The following is a 16,899-nucleotide window of genomic DNA, read 5'->3' as shown; positions in this document are numbered from 1 at the left end:
CAGATGGAGCCTCATCTGGTCCCTTCACATGGGTTGACTGGAAGAAGATGGATAGTGTTACTGGAAATGAACAGTTGAATAAGGGTCGTGGCCATGAGGGAGTGATTGGAGAGAGAGATGTGGAAGAGTTTTGTGGTTCTGTCAGATAAACTGAGATGCTTGGGAAAAAGGCTCACAGAAAGACGAAAAAGGCACAACAGGCAGAGATGAGAGCAGTTTTGTTTGTTTGTGGATTCCAGAATGTTGCCTTCAAAATGTGCACTTATGCTTGAGAACCCAGCAAAACTAAAATCTTGTAACAGAAGCGTCTTTCCATGCTGCGCTGACACATCTCTGGGACAAGTCATCCTGTGTAGCCAAAAAGGTGTAATTAAAAATTTTAATATTTATTCCACTCCTAGACAATGATTAATGTGTGAATTATGGTTTCTCCTAGCAAAGTTCCAGCTATAGTTGCCAAACTGAAAAATATTATCAAATCAGATGCCAAATCCAAATTGTGTCCCATTCTCATCCTGGAATTCCATGAGACTGGAGCAGCATAAATCAGTTGTAAATAAATTTTTCTCAGCTGTTAATCACCAGGTTGACACTTAACTCTACTGGCGTCTCCTGCATTGTCAGGATGGGAGGCAGCATGAGCAGTGTGCAGTGCATTCAAGTATTCCTCCCTAGACTTATGATTCCATGAGGACAATTATAGGTCAATACAAGTTAGGAAAGATATATATCTGTGTGTGTATGTGTATAATTATTATTTATATGTGTATAGATAAATTTATATATATATATATCTCCCATAACTTGGCGATTGGAGAAGGCATTCATATTAGAAAGGAAAAGGTAAATGGATTACCTAGGCTTTGGACCTCAGATGTATTGGAAGTGTTTGGTGCAGTTGAAAGTTTCCAGGAACTTTTTTTTTCTTTTTTTTTTTAAACCTACACCCTGCATAGGTTTAAATGATGCCAACACAATGATGCCCTTTTTCTCCCCTTTTTCTTTCCTTCCTATCCAAGACCACAGAGCTTAGGGCTGATTTTCACTGTATCGTATTTTCTGTTTCAAATAGAATTAGTTGCAGCCTTGCCATAGAAAGCTATTCTCTTTGTGAAAAGGCCTCCTTTTTTTTTTTCTTTAAGAGAACAAAATAGAATTGTTAATTATTTTACCCTCCTTTTATTTATTGTCTTTTGAATCCTTTTTTAGGGCATTAAGGAAATAACATCTTTGTTGTTCTGTAATGATCAGCATTACATTGCCAGTATTTACATTATTCTAATTTCCATTTTTTAAGTGTTGGTATGATATTTTCTTTTATTTGCTGTAAAACTGCCCTTGTTCTCCAAGAGTTGGTTAAAGTCAATACTTGGAGTCCAAAGAGTTCCTCAGCTACCTGTTTTTAACACTTTGATTATATTGTCCAAGTCTACTGATTTTTGGTATTCCAAGCTTTAAAAGATGCCTTTTTGCAACTTTCCATTGGTGCAGTTGTAAATAATTGCTTTTAATGAAATGAGACAATCATATTATCTGTGGCCTTTTTCTGAATATAAAGCAGAATAATCACTGATTAACCCTACTTTTCCTGCATCTGTATTCACTCTTCTATTGTTTCAATTTAATACCAGACCAATGCCATGTTAATGATTTTTTTTCTCTGATACAGTTAAAAATAAACTCATCCTTATCTCTGCTGGCATCTGTTGTCTCTTTTTTTTTTCCTTTCTTCATTGAATCTGAAATAGTGAGTACTTTTAAATTACACTATCCAGGATCTTGCAACCTCACCTGGTTTATGTGCATTACCTCTGACACTCACATGTGATGAGCAAGCAAACATTAGATTTCAAATCACATGCTGGAACTGTAAATATGTAAACAGAAGATAATACAAAATTTTGACTACAAATCATTCCACTTTTTGTCATCGCTTGGTGAACACAGGCCCTGTTTGATTCTCCTGTTCCAGATCTGCATGGTAGATTGTTTTCATACACACCCTCACTTTATTTTATCTCCTTGCTAACAGGGAAGCAGTGTCAGCTCAGAAATCTCAAACCTCTGGACAGATAAAAGCAGGAGAAGCTCCAGGCTTACCATCAAGATACATAACAGCCGACCCTTATCACCAGGCATACATAGTTGTACAGTTTCAGTAAACAAACCAAAGAGATCCTCAAACTAGATCCTTCTATTACCAAGCAAAATATGCATAGTTTTGCCATTAAAATCCAGTTTAGTTGAGTGCTTGCATTTAAATCTTAATTAGCTCATGTTTTGTACAGCTCATTTAAAGGACTAAAAGGTAATTGGTTAGAAATATAATCTTATTTTTAAAAATTATTATTCATACATGTTTTGGTTTTTTTCTTTGGGTTTGTTGTTATTGTTGTTGTTTTTCCCCTTGATTGTGATGCCATTATCCTTGGAAAATTGCATAATGTTCACAGTACTTCTTGCCTTAATAGGCAATCTACTGCAGCAAATACAGGAGAATCCTTGAGTTTTCTGGGTGTACATGAAACAGATTCCTCTTCTGTCACTTCCAATACAAAATATATAACCAAGATATTAAGAACTTCTGTAGGGTAGTAAAACATAACAATTAACAAGACCAGTTCAAAACAAGTGAAATAGATTTAGCCAGGAAGCAGTGGCTGTAAAGCAGTTTTCAAGCATTCCTGTGAATTTATGCTTTGCTAGAAATATGTAGGGTGTAGACTTATGAAGTAAGGGTTGCTGCTGGTTAAATTATTTAAAGTACTGATCACATTATGATGTGGAGAAGGTCCACTTTAGATTGGAACTGAGTGTGTGATTCCTGGGATAGGTGCTCCTACTGTAGTATGAAATGTTATATATGTTGTATATATTTGTTTATTGTATTATGTATATTATTTTATTATATGTAATTATAGTTAGGCAATAGATGTATTTAAATATGTGGTTTTAAATGTGTATGTATATGCATGTGTATAATTATTCAAAACTACCTTCTACCCCCAATGGCATGAATTTAATTTTTAAAAAAGTTAAGAATAGATATTCTCTTTCTAGATATCTTTCATGTCCTCTCTTCAGTAGGTCTTAAATACCTTATACCTTTCTATTATCTTATAGCGTTCTAGTGTCTATGTCCCTTTTCTAGACTCTCATCATTGTGTCTAACAATATCTTCAGAAAAATTAAAAAAAAAAAAGGAGGGTAGCACTAGAGACATGTTATTTGTGTTCATTATAGTCAGCTCCTACGGTTGAAAAATAAAAAAATGTTGGGTATAGCTTGATGTGAAAGGGGACTTTTAATGTCAGAGATGCAACACTTACGGGAAGGAATATTTGCACCGGAGTACAAGCTCAGAAGAGTTGTCTGGCAGTGGGAGAAGAGCAAACTCAGTAGCAGCCAGGATATGGGGCATTCAAGAAAAAGGTTTCAAATGTAATATTAGTCAGGAGTGTTTTTAAGAACGCCTTTCTGTTTCTTGTGGATACATATAATCAAAGCTTTCCTATTTTCGTGTAAGTGTGTAGATTTTGATACATCATAACAAAGGTTATGGTCAAGATTAGACTTAGTCAAAAGTAAAGATAGCCCCATCAAAACCAAACCTTCTCACTCTATAAACGCATGTAAATAGAATTTCACGCATGTAAATAGAATTCTATTTTTAATACAAGTTAGAAAGATTTTGTCTTCATTCCAATGGAACAAAATTAATTTTAGAAGTTGGTGAAAAATGTAACAGCTCAGGAGCCAAAACTTATCTAGTGTCATTATTTTTATGAGAGAGTTTGACACTAGAAACAACTTTGGCAGCCATGCTGAACGTTTAGGTTAGAAAGACTTTAATTTATTTTTCATTCCAGTACAAAATAAATTTCATACTGCATTCTTAAATGTCATAATAAAATGGAGCAGTTCTCCAGTCAGCCTTTGTCAAGTGGTATTGTGTGGATGCAAGTGAAGAGAATTTTATTGCAGAAGGATTTGGCCCTTAGACTGCGTGGATACGCTGAGGTTTAACATGTACACTTGGGAATTGTTGTTAAATGAATATGCCTTTTAGGGAGGTACTGGCTTCATAAAAGGTTAAGGGACTTTAAATCCTGCTATGGGCATTATCTACTCATCTATTTTCAGCTTTTTTCTATCTGTTGCCAAGCTCCTACCAGTTTATAGTACAGAATATAGGATATTTTATAAATGGTCCACTAAATGAGGTGGTGTATTTACCTGAGATATTTAATGTCTTATCTTCTGAGGTGGATTTAACTACTCTGCCTGCTCGTTCTCAGTATTTAGGTCAATCTGCTTAAAACAGTGTTAGGGAAAGAATTTGTAAATTTAAGTTTTGCATGTCTTTGCCTCAGCCTTTGCCATTGTCAGAGCATGTGATGCCACTGCATGATCAAGTGGTCTGTGTAGTGGTTTAACTTATCAAATTGTATGCCTTCCATTTGGATTTAATTATTCCATAAGAGGAAACCATTGTTTCTATGAATCAGGCAGTTCTATAAATTGTAGCTGTTCGCAGTCAGTTTAAGTGTCTCCAGTTCATCATCCCTTCCAGGAACAATGTGTTATGTTAATAAGTACCAGCATTTCTAAATGTTAAAATTGGGGTGGAAAGTCTTGAACTTGAGCAGGAAAACAATCTGTGTTTTCTAATTTAGTTTCCTAAAATCTGAGAGGTCAGGTTCTATTATTTACATGAGGCAATTGACATGCACGTCTTCTGTTTTCATTTCAGAATAGTGACTCTTCATAGTCCTAAAGCTAGGATTTTAGAAACATGCATTATTATTTTATTACTGTTAGTTGTAATTATTTGACCTGAGGCCATTCATAATACTCAAATTGTTGTAAATTTATTTTCTAGGAAAGACAATTGATAACCTTTTGAAATTCATCTACCTGTTTAAAATCTGCTTTAGAACACTGGTGAGACTTAGGGTTTGCTTCACAGATTACAAGAGTTCCTGCATATGTGCAAATTGGTATCAAATTTCTGCATTATCTGTGCACTTATTTTTGAGATGTCTGTGTGACTAGAGGAAACAGCAATTATGTCTGTGAGAATGTCATCCTTGAAGTGTTAGAGGGACTCTGAAGTAGCCAAAGGCAATGCTGTCTTATGGTTTTTTGTCTTCATACTTTTTGGGGGATTGTAATAGGTTCATTAAGGACAATAAAGTCTATGACATATTTCTCAAGTACAGCAACTAATCCCAGAATCCTTTGTCACCAATTAAAAAAAAATCACAAAATCTCTAAGTCCTGTTGTAAAGCTGGACAGCCAAGATGGAAAGATCCTGCCCAGTTTTGTGGTGTCAAGTCTTCAAGGCCATTGGAGCTGCCTGGCCCAAGTATTCTGTCGTGGCTTAGAAAACTCTGTCAAGATGTAGCTGGATAGGTTCTGCCAGCACAAGGTTTGATGAGGAAATTTTGTTTCTTAATCTTTTTGTTCTACTTCTGATTGAGTTCTCTTCCTAGCCAGATGCAATGTTAGGGAAGCATGACTAAATCTTTTAGCTTTGTGGTGTTCATTGTGTGGATTCAGTTGGCTGAAATTGCTGGAGACAATTTACTTCTCAGAAGCTTAAAATATTCTGTGTCATAATGGAAAGATTTGCTGAGCAGATTTATCCCACTGAAATGTAAACATTTCAGTATTTGATCATAGCAATATATCCCTTCATCTGAGCACAAATCACAACAAACAGGACTGTCCTCTTTTTCTGAAAAAGTATGGGTTATGTAGAGGTTCTTCTGAAATCACTTAAATGCTGTTTCAACGATTGCCCCCCCAATCAGTGTTAAAAGAAAACAGCTATATGAGAAAACCTTCCCTGTGCATAGAACTCCTTCCTGAGATAGCAGTACTAATGCCTAATCTTTCCAAACACTGGATGTTTGTATCCCTTAAAGTAGTTTGGTTTTCATAGCAGCTAATGGTCAGGGAGCCATAGGAGGTGCACATCCCAGATGGTGAAAGCTCCTGTATGAGCTCTCTAATAAGGTTTCCTTTATTTTTATGTAATGTTTTTTCTCATTTTTACCAAAATTCACCGTTTTACTGAAAATCACCATTTCTGTTTTTCTTAAAACATTATTTAAGTACTTGACATAACGCTGTACATGTGTGTTAGAAAATTGTCACAGAGCATCCCCGAGATTAAATCAGTTAAAATATCCCCTCAGGTTGCAGATTTTCTGTAGAGAGAGTTTTAGAGAACAGACTTTCTTACAATGGGTAATTCTAATGGGTTTCTGCTAACGAGATCAAGCTGTGTTGTGTTTTGGCAAAAAACAGATTCACTCATATGAATGACAAGTTATTTTTCTAGAGCACAGGCAGCCATTTGCTTCTGCTTTGAGAAATGTTCTCACAATAGAAAGGAAAATACTTAGCAAGTGAACAGCATTCATATTTGCTCAGTATTGCTTCATTTTAGTAGATTTAGTTGAAAAGGGCTTCATGGGGTACAAGGAGTCATCAAATCCACTTTAATTATTTTCATTCTCTGAAACACATATTCGCTGATTAACAAGGATGACTCATTTGGCTTATTTTAGGTTTTACAGTCTACCTTGTGGATACATAAGCGTTATATGGAGCTCTGCTCATATATGCAATTGATTTATTGATTTATGTAAGTCCTTAAGCTCTCTTTGAACTGTGAGTCATTCATTCACTAGTGAAAGATAATGATTAAGCAAGTGGTCTTTTGACATCATAAGTGGGAAGAGGTTCTGAGAGTTAAAATGAAGTTAGGTGAATGGTCTAATACGAGAAACTGAATTATTTCATCACACTGGAGGTGTCATCTGAAAAAAAGTTATTTCAGTTAGCTCAGATCCTTCCTGATATTCTTTCAAAATGATTGCTAGTAGTGTGCTTTAGTCAATGAAATTACATTGTCAGAAATAATTAATTGATAGTGTGAAGTCTTTAGAAAAAACAATTATCAGTATGGCACATGCAGCTTTTGTCCCCTAGTCTGTCTTAAAAGTTGCTTGTGAGAGACTCATTAGACTGAGAGCAGCTTGTAATAAGTCACTTTTTTCCCCTACTTTTATTACTTGGCTCAGGAAAATACATGTGAATAGTAATTATCAACTTGGTTATGTAATCCATAGAGCCTCTTGACTGATGACAATCCTGCTTCAAATTAACTTGAACTGTGTCAGCAACTAAGGGATTTTACTTATTTGGTTTTTCTAGGAACTATTATGTTTCTTTTAGGAAATGTTATATGAGTCTGAGGCATATGTGATGATTTGGATTTCTGACAATTTCAAGAACAAGAGGGAAGACAGGGCTTTAGAAAGCTCGCTGGGTATGGGAGAACAATACTATGAAGTGGGCTGACCACTGTTCATAGCAAGCAATGTTACTGCTGCCAGGTAGTAATAAAGCTGTGGAAGTTTATAATCTCATTTATCTTTTTGAAAGGTTTTCAGTTTATGATTTGGCAGCCACAATAGTTCTGTATCTTGTAAAAGAGGCATTTCAAAGAAAGATAGCACAAAGACTCTGGCTTTAAATGTTTCCCTAACTTTTAAGACCTATCTCCTATCTCAGTGGCACTGAGTAAGTGTAGGGTCACTTACAAGCACTCATGCAGTGTTTGAGTGGCTCAAAATACATGCCCTTTGCACTAGACAGCTACATCTCTGCGTGGTTCATACTGCCACCATATGAGATCAAATACTGCCTCTCCAAAGCCTTTCTGCACTTCACCAGTGTGACCCCTGCTGTGTGAGGAATGCTAAGTTTCCTCTTGCTTTAAAGGAAAAGAGGCCTTACCTAAGTTTGTCCATCCAAGTTTCCATGGTTTCTCACATAAGAAAAAAATCGTCGCTGGTGGGATGAAGTATAGCCAATCTGTAACAATCCACTTCATATTATCTGAAAAACTTCCTTCTGTATTCCTACCCAGTTTCTGTCTTGAGGTTTTTGTTTGTTTTTTGGTTTTTTTCACTTGAAGCTCCGTAAATTTTTATTTAATGTTTATGCCAGGTGCCTGCATAATTCACAGGACCACAGATGAAGTAAATATGGATGTGTAATAAATTTATTTTATCTACTGTACATGGATTGATCTATGTTCTGTATTTAGGATTGATTTTAATTTCTTCCTGTATAAAGCATATTTTATATTTCTACATGAAAAGATATTTGCCTTCTTTGTATTGCCAAATGTAGTGCACTCATTCTGTTTTTGTTTTATTTGTGTGACGTCTTTCCACAGTCATGGAATGTATTTCTGTTAAATAGTTTTGTTTATACTTCTCATGGCTCACATAAAAAAATTCATCCTTCCTACCCACTCTACTTCATTAAGTCTCTTCATTCCTGTATTCTCTATCTACAAAGTAGGAATAATTATTATGGAGTGTTTTTGACTGGTAAAATGCTTTAAAATTCTCAAGAAGAATGAAGTTTGAGAATCTAAGCACATTTTTATTCTTCCATAAATCAGCAACTGCCATTGAGCTGGGTTACTACATAAAAGCTTTAAGGAATCCTTCCAGAATCCCTCCATTTCCCTCCTATTGTGTTTCAAGAAATGTGCAACTCATCTACATTAGGCCAGTGAGAAGCATCACTTTCAATAGACTGTTAACATTAATTCTGGAAAAAAAAAAAAAAAAAACTTGATGAGAACTTTTCTCTCTGAGGGAAATTACTGTGATGTTTCTACTGAAGTCTCTTTCTTTCAGATCACAAGTTGGGTGCTTATCTCTTTGCAACTAATTTTTGTTGGAATAACTAGTAGTTCCTAGTGTGTCCACAGTCTGTGGTAATTTTTAAGTCTTGTTCTTAACATGTCCTTGATTTTCTACTGTGGCTCTGATATCAATGGATCTTTCCAGAAGCCTTCTATGATTGGCTTGTTGAGTTAGTGACCAGTCTTACTTTGAGTACAAAACATCCAAAGCAAATTCATCTTAATCATGATGTATCTTCCGCTGTGTGTGTTAAGATCATTGGATTTATTTGTGTTGTAGGAGCAGGATTGTTTTGGAAGGGGTTTTTAAATGCATATGTTTTGGGTTGTGTCCCTGTTATGCAACTTGGAAAAAATCTGAATTTTAAGACATTTCTTTATCTGTGACTTACTTTCGTTTGCATAAAACAATAATTTGACATATAACAGTCTGGATTCTGATTTGGGGCTTTGCTTTATTCAGAGAAGCATTTTGGTGGCTACATTTAGGTGAGAATTGAAAATTTCTAAACTAGGCAAGAATCTATGGAAGCTAAAAGTTAATGGTGGTGTTTGCATTAGACAAGACACAGTTCAGTGAGATAGAGTATGCACCTTCATTGTCTCAGTGTTAGCAAGCAAAATTTACACCATATGTGTCCAACTGTAATTGCTCCTTGAGGAGAAAAGAGAAACATGTCAGAACATTTGAGTAACACCTAATTCAGCCCATGGTTGTAAATAAAGCTGATGGTTTCTTAAAAACAAAAGTAAGAAAATATTATGATTATATTATTCCTCAGCAGCGCTTCCTACACAGGTGAACTTTATTACAGAGACAACACAAGTGAAAAGAAACATGTAACAACTTTTTAATGATATTTTTATGTTATTTTATTTTTTCGCAGTAAATAAAGTGGTTATGAGGCTCCAAGGAAAACGGCCCAGATGTTAGTGAGTTGTATGAAATTTAGTGGAAACAAGCTGTAAAAAACATAGTCATAAAACAGCCTGTCAATGCCACACATCTGGACAATGCAGCTGTATGTTCCCGCTGCTGTCATCATCCTAAGAAAACTCAACAGCCTTATTTCACCCCAATTAGGAAGCATACCAACAGAATCAGAATTACATAGGGAGGGGGTGTGTTTTTCACCAAGACTGACCCTCTCAAATTCCCAAAAAGTTTTCATGTTTTATTTAAGGCTAGTCCCTCAGACACTGGTCGCTTTGTAAACAGTATTGCAAGCTATTCCCCTTGATTTGCTATCTGTTTGATGCTTTTTAATTTATTACTTTATAATAGGTAGCTGCTTAATGTTGTTTCTTTGTTTAAAATCTAAAGAAAATTGCATTTTCCTGTGAGAACTCTATGTCTGTTGACTTTCTCATAAATCATAGGTTTGTTCCATTCTAGTTTTATCTCATACTATAGCTGATATAACTTTATTTGAGGTCTTTAGAATCAAACAATTACAGTGTGTCTTACTGATATGTTGTTTTTTTCTGGAAATGTGGCCATTTTGACCCACACATGGTACAATGTGAGATAGCACTTCCTCATTTCAGCATGCAAATAAATATGAGTCGAGTATAAATAATATATGAGTCAACCCAGTATTAAAACTATGCAAGTAGTAGTTTTGTTGTGGTCTTTTTTCCTTTGCAGGTGATGGAATTAGCCAAAGCCTTTCTGGACCAGGGTGAAGAAATTCCTGTAACACTAATTGGAAAGCTGTTGAAATTTCAATTGCTTTGTCTAAAACAGAAGGACCTTCAGAGAAGAGAAGAGGAAAAGAAGGTACTATAGTATCCCTTAGGAACATTACATATTTGAAGACACTTCTATTCTGGTGTTGCTTCCAGAAATTCAGCTTTCTTCTCATGTTTGGCTTTCTAGAACTGTAATTAAAGAGAAATGTGATTAATCAACTTAGATTAGATTTTGTGGATGAAGTTCTCAATTACTCAAATGCCAGTGAGAACGTGGGGAAAAAAAAGAAAATAAAAATTCTATGGAAGAAGTCTTTGCTTGAGTGAGAGCTAATAACTGCTTAGCTGAGTCTTAGGGCCAATAGAAAACAGAGCTAGGAACAGGCTTCTGCTGAATGTATCCCTGAAGTAAAGGTAGGAGAGGTATCAAGGATAGACACAGAACAGACTGTGATGAAGTTCTTGCTATGAATCTCCTCTCTGGTGGGAATTTGGAGAAGTTTTCTCTTTCATCCTCCAGCATTAAGGCAGGATAATATTTATGTAAACTGTTCCTGGCAGATGTTTGTTAAACCTTTTATTAAAACTTTCCAGTTCTGTGTCTTTGCTTTTCCAATCAGTATTATTTCTCAACCATCTCTGCAACGCGCGCAATTGAAAGAAGATTCTGATCCTACCAACCCTACTCTCATTTAAACCTGTTTCAGTTCTCCCTATGTGTGAGGGCAACATTACACTCCATTCTATAGAAATCTATATTTAACTAAAAAAACCCAAATATGTGTCACGGTTGCTCATTTTTGATTAGGCATGTTCCTCTCCTCTGAGCTCTCTCAAAACAGTGTATATTTTGAAGTCCAGGTTCTCAGGACCAGGTACCATATTTTCCATTGCTCCCAAAATTTGCTTCCATTTGTTTCCAAGATCATCATTACTAGCTCCAAGATTGTCTCGGACAGATTGCCTATGTGTTCTGGGAGAAATTTCACCAAGCTTGCACAGAATCACAGATAAGACGTCTAATTTATTTCTAACATATATGGAGTTGTCATTTCTACAACTTACTGGACAGTTGTTTTTGCTATAGTCCTTTTCTAACAAACATTCATGAAGCTGAAGAAAGTTGTTAATTATCAGAAAGTCATATAATTGCAGCAGTAAGTTTATCCTGTTAATTGATAAAAAACTATAATGTGGGGTGTGATGGCATGGAGACCTAAGCAGTCTGTGCATGTAAAAGATGTGAGCAGAAAATAGTTTAATGGATTTTGTGTAGGTGAAAAGTCTGTAACTTTCTTTATCAACAATTTTATTCATGGGAGTCGTTGGTGGATGAAGTATAGCACAGAATCACAAGAACAATAAATGCTAGGTGATTCCATTAAAATTGTGTCCTGTTCCCACAGAAGTCAATTTATTAGGAAATTATAATTTAGACCATAGAAATATATAAAGAATATGAGAAAAAAGTGTTTCTGAAAAGAAATCAAGAGGCTGAAACTATAGAATAGATTAGATAGCAGTCAATTCTTTTAGGTAAAATGTCAAACAAAAATTTAAGTTTAATGGCACTTCAATATTAAAATGGAGTCTTTAGAGCTTTGATTTAGCAGAATTAGTCTTGTAACTTTAATTTTATTTCCCTGGTTAATTTGAGGATAGTCAATGTTGAAGAGTCTCTGGCACTTAGAGTTACTTTTCTGTTTTAGCCAAATTGTCTGCAAAAGTTGTCATCTCCTTTGAACTGTAGCTATATTAATGTGCGACAGGCAAACACAAAAAGGGTAGTTGAAGGACAGAGTCAAGAATAGGAAGGCTCTTGGATATGAGGATGCTCTGCAGTACAGAGTGGGCAGAAACTGACTTCTAATTTAGAGTTCTGTATTTAAATTGGCTGCCATAAAATTTTTAATCCTTTTCAACTGGCTTGTACAATACAAGTTCTGTTGCCAACAATCTGGGTGTTGAAAACAGGATTTTACTCACAAATCAGTTCTCAGAAAGCAAACATAGCTGTCCTTGGGTTTTAAATAGATACCAGTTAATAGAATGGATCAGCAGAATTAATACAACATGTAGATAACCATAAATAAGGCATTAGGAAATTTCTGTATTTCACTAGGAGCAGGAGCTTGTCATAAATTGACAGGTGTATGTATGTAAAATATTATACAGACGAGGTGTCTCTGAATTAGAAAACTGTTTGAGGTAGTAAAATTTTGTAATGTAAAGCTTAAAATAGCAAATTTGCAGAAGTTAATGGATTATTAGAAACTCTACAAAAAGCTGCACCTTGCAGGGAAGGAGAAATATGACATTGAAAGGAAAGGGAATGAGTCCAAGAAAGGGAAAGAGTCCTTAAAGTATTAAGGTCAAGCAGTGTTCTTTTTTAGAATCTTGGCAAGTCCAGAAATGTTTCTGCTTATTTAAGGATTACTTAAAATGATGCAGATGCAATATATGAAGTTGATTGTGAACTTTTTGGCATGATGATTGTATCATCTGTTTGGTGTGTTCATCAGTTTAGAATTCAATTAAGTACTATCAAAATTTCAAATTTGAAATGTCAGAGGTGGAACCAATTTGAAAGAAAATAATGAAAGCGTCCAAATTCTTCATTACACAGTGGAAATTGTTTCGAGAATCTGTCGAGGACGTTTCTAAATTTTACAGAAAGAAAATTCAAGAAGGAAGGGAAAAGCAGCAAAAGATTTTCTGTTTTGATTTTGAATTTGTATTAAATACAATTTCCACAGCTGGAAAGTCTGCTTTTCAGCTGGATCAAGGGAAAGCAACTATGTAGAGTTACCTGCCCTCATTTTCATGAAGAACTTTGCTAGTTGCTTTAATAGCCTCTAAAGTTACATCAACAGGATGTAACTGTAAGTTAAGTTAATATTTTATTTTATTTTGTTTAGCTTTATAATCCTGAAATGTAATTTTTACATAATTTGAATGTAGTATTTCTGCTGGGCAAAAATAAGGTGAAGACTTTCTTGCTCTGCAGAACCTACTTTACCTTAGTATTTTTTTAATTGTTTTAACTTTAGACCAACTCCTGATTTTTTGGATTTATAGTGTGAGGCTTTGGAACACTTACAAAATCTTTTTTTGTCCTGTACTCTTAAGTTACGAGGAAGAGCTTTATGTAGGTGTTTTTGTTTGAAGATAATGAGAATGGCTGAGTAATATCCTGTGGGAAATGAACACACAACTCTTGGTTCTAGTTTACATTAGACAGATACTTACATCAAAGAAAAATGGTGCTGGTACCATTTTACACCATAGTCAAGAGTGTTAACAGAGATGTTAAAGATACTAACAGATATTGAATTTTTGCCATATTTCCTCTCAGTCCAAAAAAGATTTCTGGCTGATGCAAGTGCTGTAGTGGAAGTTACTAAAGCACAGGGATTTTTTTTACTCATCTTTCTACCCATATGCATTTTGTTAGTTTGGTAGGCATAATGTCTATCTACTTCTTGCAGTTCCTTTTTAATGTGAAGTCTTAGCATTATGACTGAGTAAGAACTTATAAATAACTGAATGATGTGTTTGAGTAGGAAAACGCAGGGTGTTCAAGACAGCTCCACCACATGAATATAATAGCAGCTGAGAGGGAAAAGTGTGAAAATAAAAAAATTGAACACCTAAACTTTTACAGCAGTCTGACCTTTGTTCTGCACAAAGGCTTTAATGAGAACTTCATTTATTCATCTTGTCAGGCAGAACAGCAGCAAAAAGAAAAAGAAAAACCTCCTGAAAAGACATCTGGAAAAGATAGTAAAGGAAAAAAATCAGTGGCACTACCCCCTGTTAAAAAGGACACCAAATTGAAACAACGGGGAGAAGTGGAAGTGAAAGACAAGTACATTGGTATGTAAAATTTGATGATATATTCCTGATAATTTTTGGAGTACTTTGTTTTTTCCATGTTGAAAAGTCAGGATCTATTTAGCAATATCAAAGCTTTGCCACTTTGCATTTGAAGAGGACACTGTCTTCTGCTCAGTGTTAGGATGGATTGTGCAGTCCAAGAAGTAAAATACAGGTAAGTTATATGTGGCATGTCGATATCAAAATGTTTGGGCATATATAAGACTACAAGAAAGTAGTACAGAAAACTTATCCTAGAGAAACATTTCAGAATAACTAAATGTGTCAGTATCCAAAGGTGGCTTTTTCCTTATACTATAATTTAAAACAGAGCTGACTGAGTTGTCAACCCTGTCAGTGAAGAAATTTTTCCTAACATTCAATCTAAGCTTGCCCTCTTTATGTTTGTTTTAATACAGCTATATAAAGAAAGAAAGAAAAAAAATGCCTTAAATTCAGTCTATATCTGTTTCTGGTAGCTAGCAGTAATTTTATCATTCATCCCCAATACATTATCACCTTTCTGAAATTAAATATTTCTGCTTTTGAGTAATCTTGAGATTACTTTGATTGATGTCTTTCTTAATTAGAGCTGACATTGCTATGCACTTGTCATGATTATTAGCATAATCATAATTATAATTTTCAAATGGCAGGCAGTCTTCAGCACGTATGCATTGGAATTTGTGGATTTGTGTAAGTGATTATGCGACACCTGTCTTTTTTGTTAAAAATTTTTAATGTTCAGAAATTGTACGTGCTTATACTTTTTCTTCCTGCAGTAACTGAGACATAAAATTATGTACTTCAGCTTCAGTACTAAGAGTGAAATAATAAGCTAGTTTTCTTCTGGTTTTCATTTTTGCTTTATGCAATGCATGTGTTCGATTGTGGCTGCTGCTTTCTCAGTCAGGCTCTCTCTAAATTTCTGTGTTTCTATGTTTAGCTAATATTACAAGCAACAGAGAGTCTGCTGCTCTAGGTGGTAGCAGCATTTGCACAGCTCTGGCCATATATCTGAGCACAGGCAGATGTCAGTGCCAGGCTACCTTTTTTCCTTCCTTGGATAAATGAGTCCCATGAGCTGAGGAGTCAGCAAAGCACTTGGACTTAAGCATAAGAAAATATCTTAATGTTAAATAGTAAAAAGCTGTGATTTTCTTTTAGTGCAGGTTTGTCTGCACTAGCTCTATGTGTTTCAGCATTGATGGAGAGATACAGGACCTTCAGCAGGCATTTACAGTCAACTTAGGATAAATAACTGTACCAGATGAGTTAAATCACCTGATACCTGTCTTACTACCTCTATTTCTCCATAACGCATAAAAAGACACTACACAACTCTAGAACTTCTAGAGAGTTAATTTCTACTTATATCATGCTTAACCTTTTGCTCTGGTACTGAAATGTTGGTATGCATATTTCTACATAACTGATAAGCCCAAATAGAACAAGCACTCAATTAGACTTCTCATCTGCACTTTAAAATTAATTTGGATATGCCTCTGCCAACTGAAAGGACTAGTGTGAGCTGGTGTTACCAGCTGATGAGGATTTTGCCAAGAAGTACATCTAGTGAACATGAACTGCTGAGTGGGGAGGAGTCAGCAGTGAGTCAGCAGTGCAGCCAATCCTTTGAAATTATTATGGCTTAGGTAATCTTTCATGTAAGATACAATAATTTACTCTGTGTATGTTCCATGTCCAGCTTTATGCAGGATGAAATAGGATAGTTTAAACTACCATTAAAGCATGTGGGTATGTCCTGACACTAGACTCCTTTGAGAGGAGCAATTACAGAAATGCTGCTACAACATTCTGATTATAGTCAGCTCCTGCAGTTTTTCTCCTGGTCCTTCTCCAAACAATTATTACTTCTGACTTTATTAAAAATTACTATTCTTCCTGCTGTGTTCTAGGTTCTAGGTTTGGTGCAGAAGACCCAAGTCTTAGGCACATAATTTTTGAATTTATATGTAATTTTTCCAATGAGATTATAAAAGAACTGTCTCTCTGGCCTTCATTTGCATTACCCCATATAGTCAAGTAAAAATGTATTTTGTTTAGCTGATGAATGTTCTTACTCCAATCTGTTTTTGTTGTGTCTTGAACAGATGATGAACCAGATGATGGTGCTCATCATTACTTTATCATTCTGGGTTTCCCCAATCTTCAGTTGTTGCCTGTCTTGACTGACCTTGGGATTAACATTTCAAGTGTAATTCAAATTTCTTCTGAAAATTACAAGCCATTGCAGATATACTTAGAAGCAACTAAACGTAAAGGACAATCTTCAGTTTCACCTGAAGGTAATCTGGTCATTAAAAAAAAATGTGTGGAAAGGAGAGAATTTTATATCCAGGGAATGACTGTTCTGGCTGTGGTGTTCTCCCTCTCCATGCCTTGTGTCTATACGGCATGCTACCTATGAGCAGCTGTGTTTGCCAGTGCCAAAGTAGTATTGCCATTGTTTGGCCACCAAACCAAATAGTTTGCCTGTGCAAAAACTGGACAGTAGGAAGAGGGACTGACTAAGCAGGCAGAGTTTGCAGCCACGGTAGCCACCAAAGAACAACATTTTATCAAATGCATA

The 16,899-nt window shown here is 35.4% G+C and overlaps 1 protein-coding gene across 1 annotated transcript in view; it reads left to right on the top strand.

The window, feature by feature from the left end:
• Positions 1-16,899, top strand: part of SPAG17 (sperm associated antigen 17) — an 87,364-nt gene that overhangs the window by 12,710 nt on the left and 57,755 nt on the right. The window contains exons 4-6 of the mRNA XM_088155865.1: positions 10,387-10,518; positions 14,156-14,306; positions 16,421-16,615. Coding sequence (XP_088011991.1) covers positions 10,387-10,518; positions 14,156-14,306; positions 16,421-16,615 — 478 coding nt within the window. The remainder of the gene's footprint in view (positions 1-10,386; positions 10,519-14,155; positions 14,307-16,420; positions 16,616-16,899) is intronic.

This window comes from Sturnus vulgaris, chromosome 2 (assembly GCF_052056855.1).
Source record: "Sturnus vulgaris isolate bStuVul1 chromosome 2, bStuVul1.hap1, whole genome shotgun sequence".
Classification (NCBI taxonomy): Eukaryota; Metazoa; Chordata; class Aves; order Passeriformes; family Sturnidae; genus Sturnus; species Sturnus vulgaris.
Note: the sequence above shows the minus strand (reverse complement) of the source record. Positions and strands in the feature narration are given on the sequence as shown.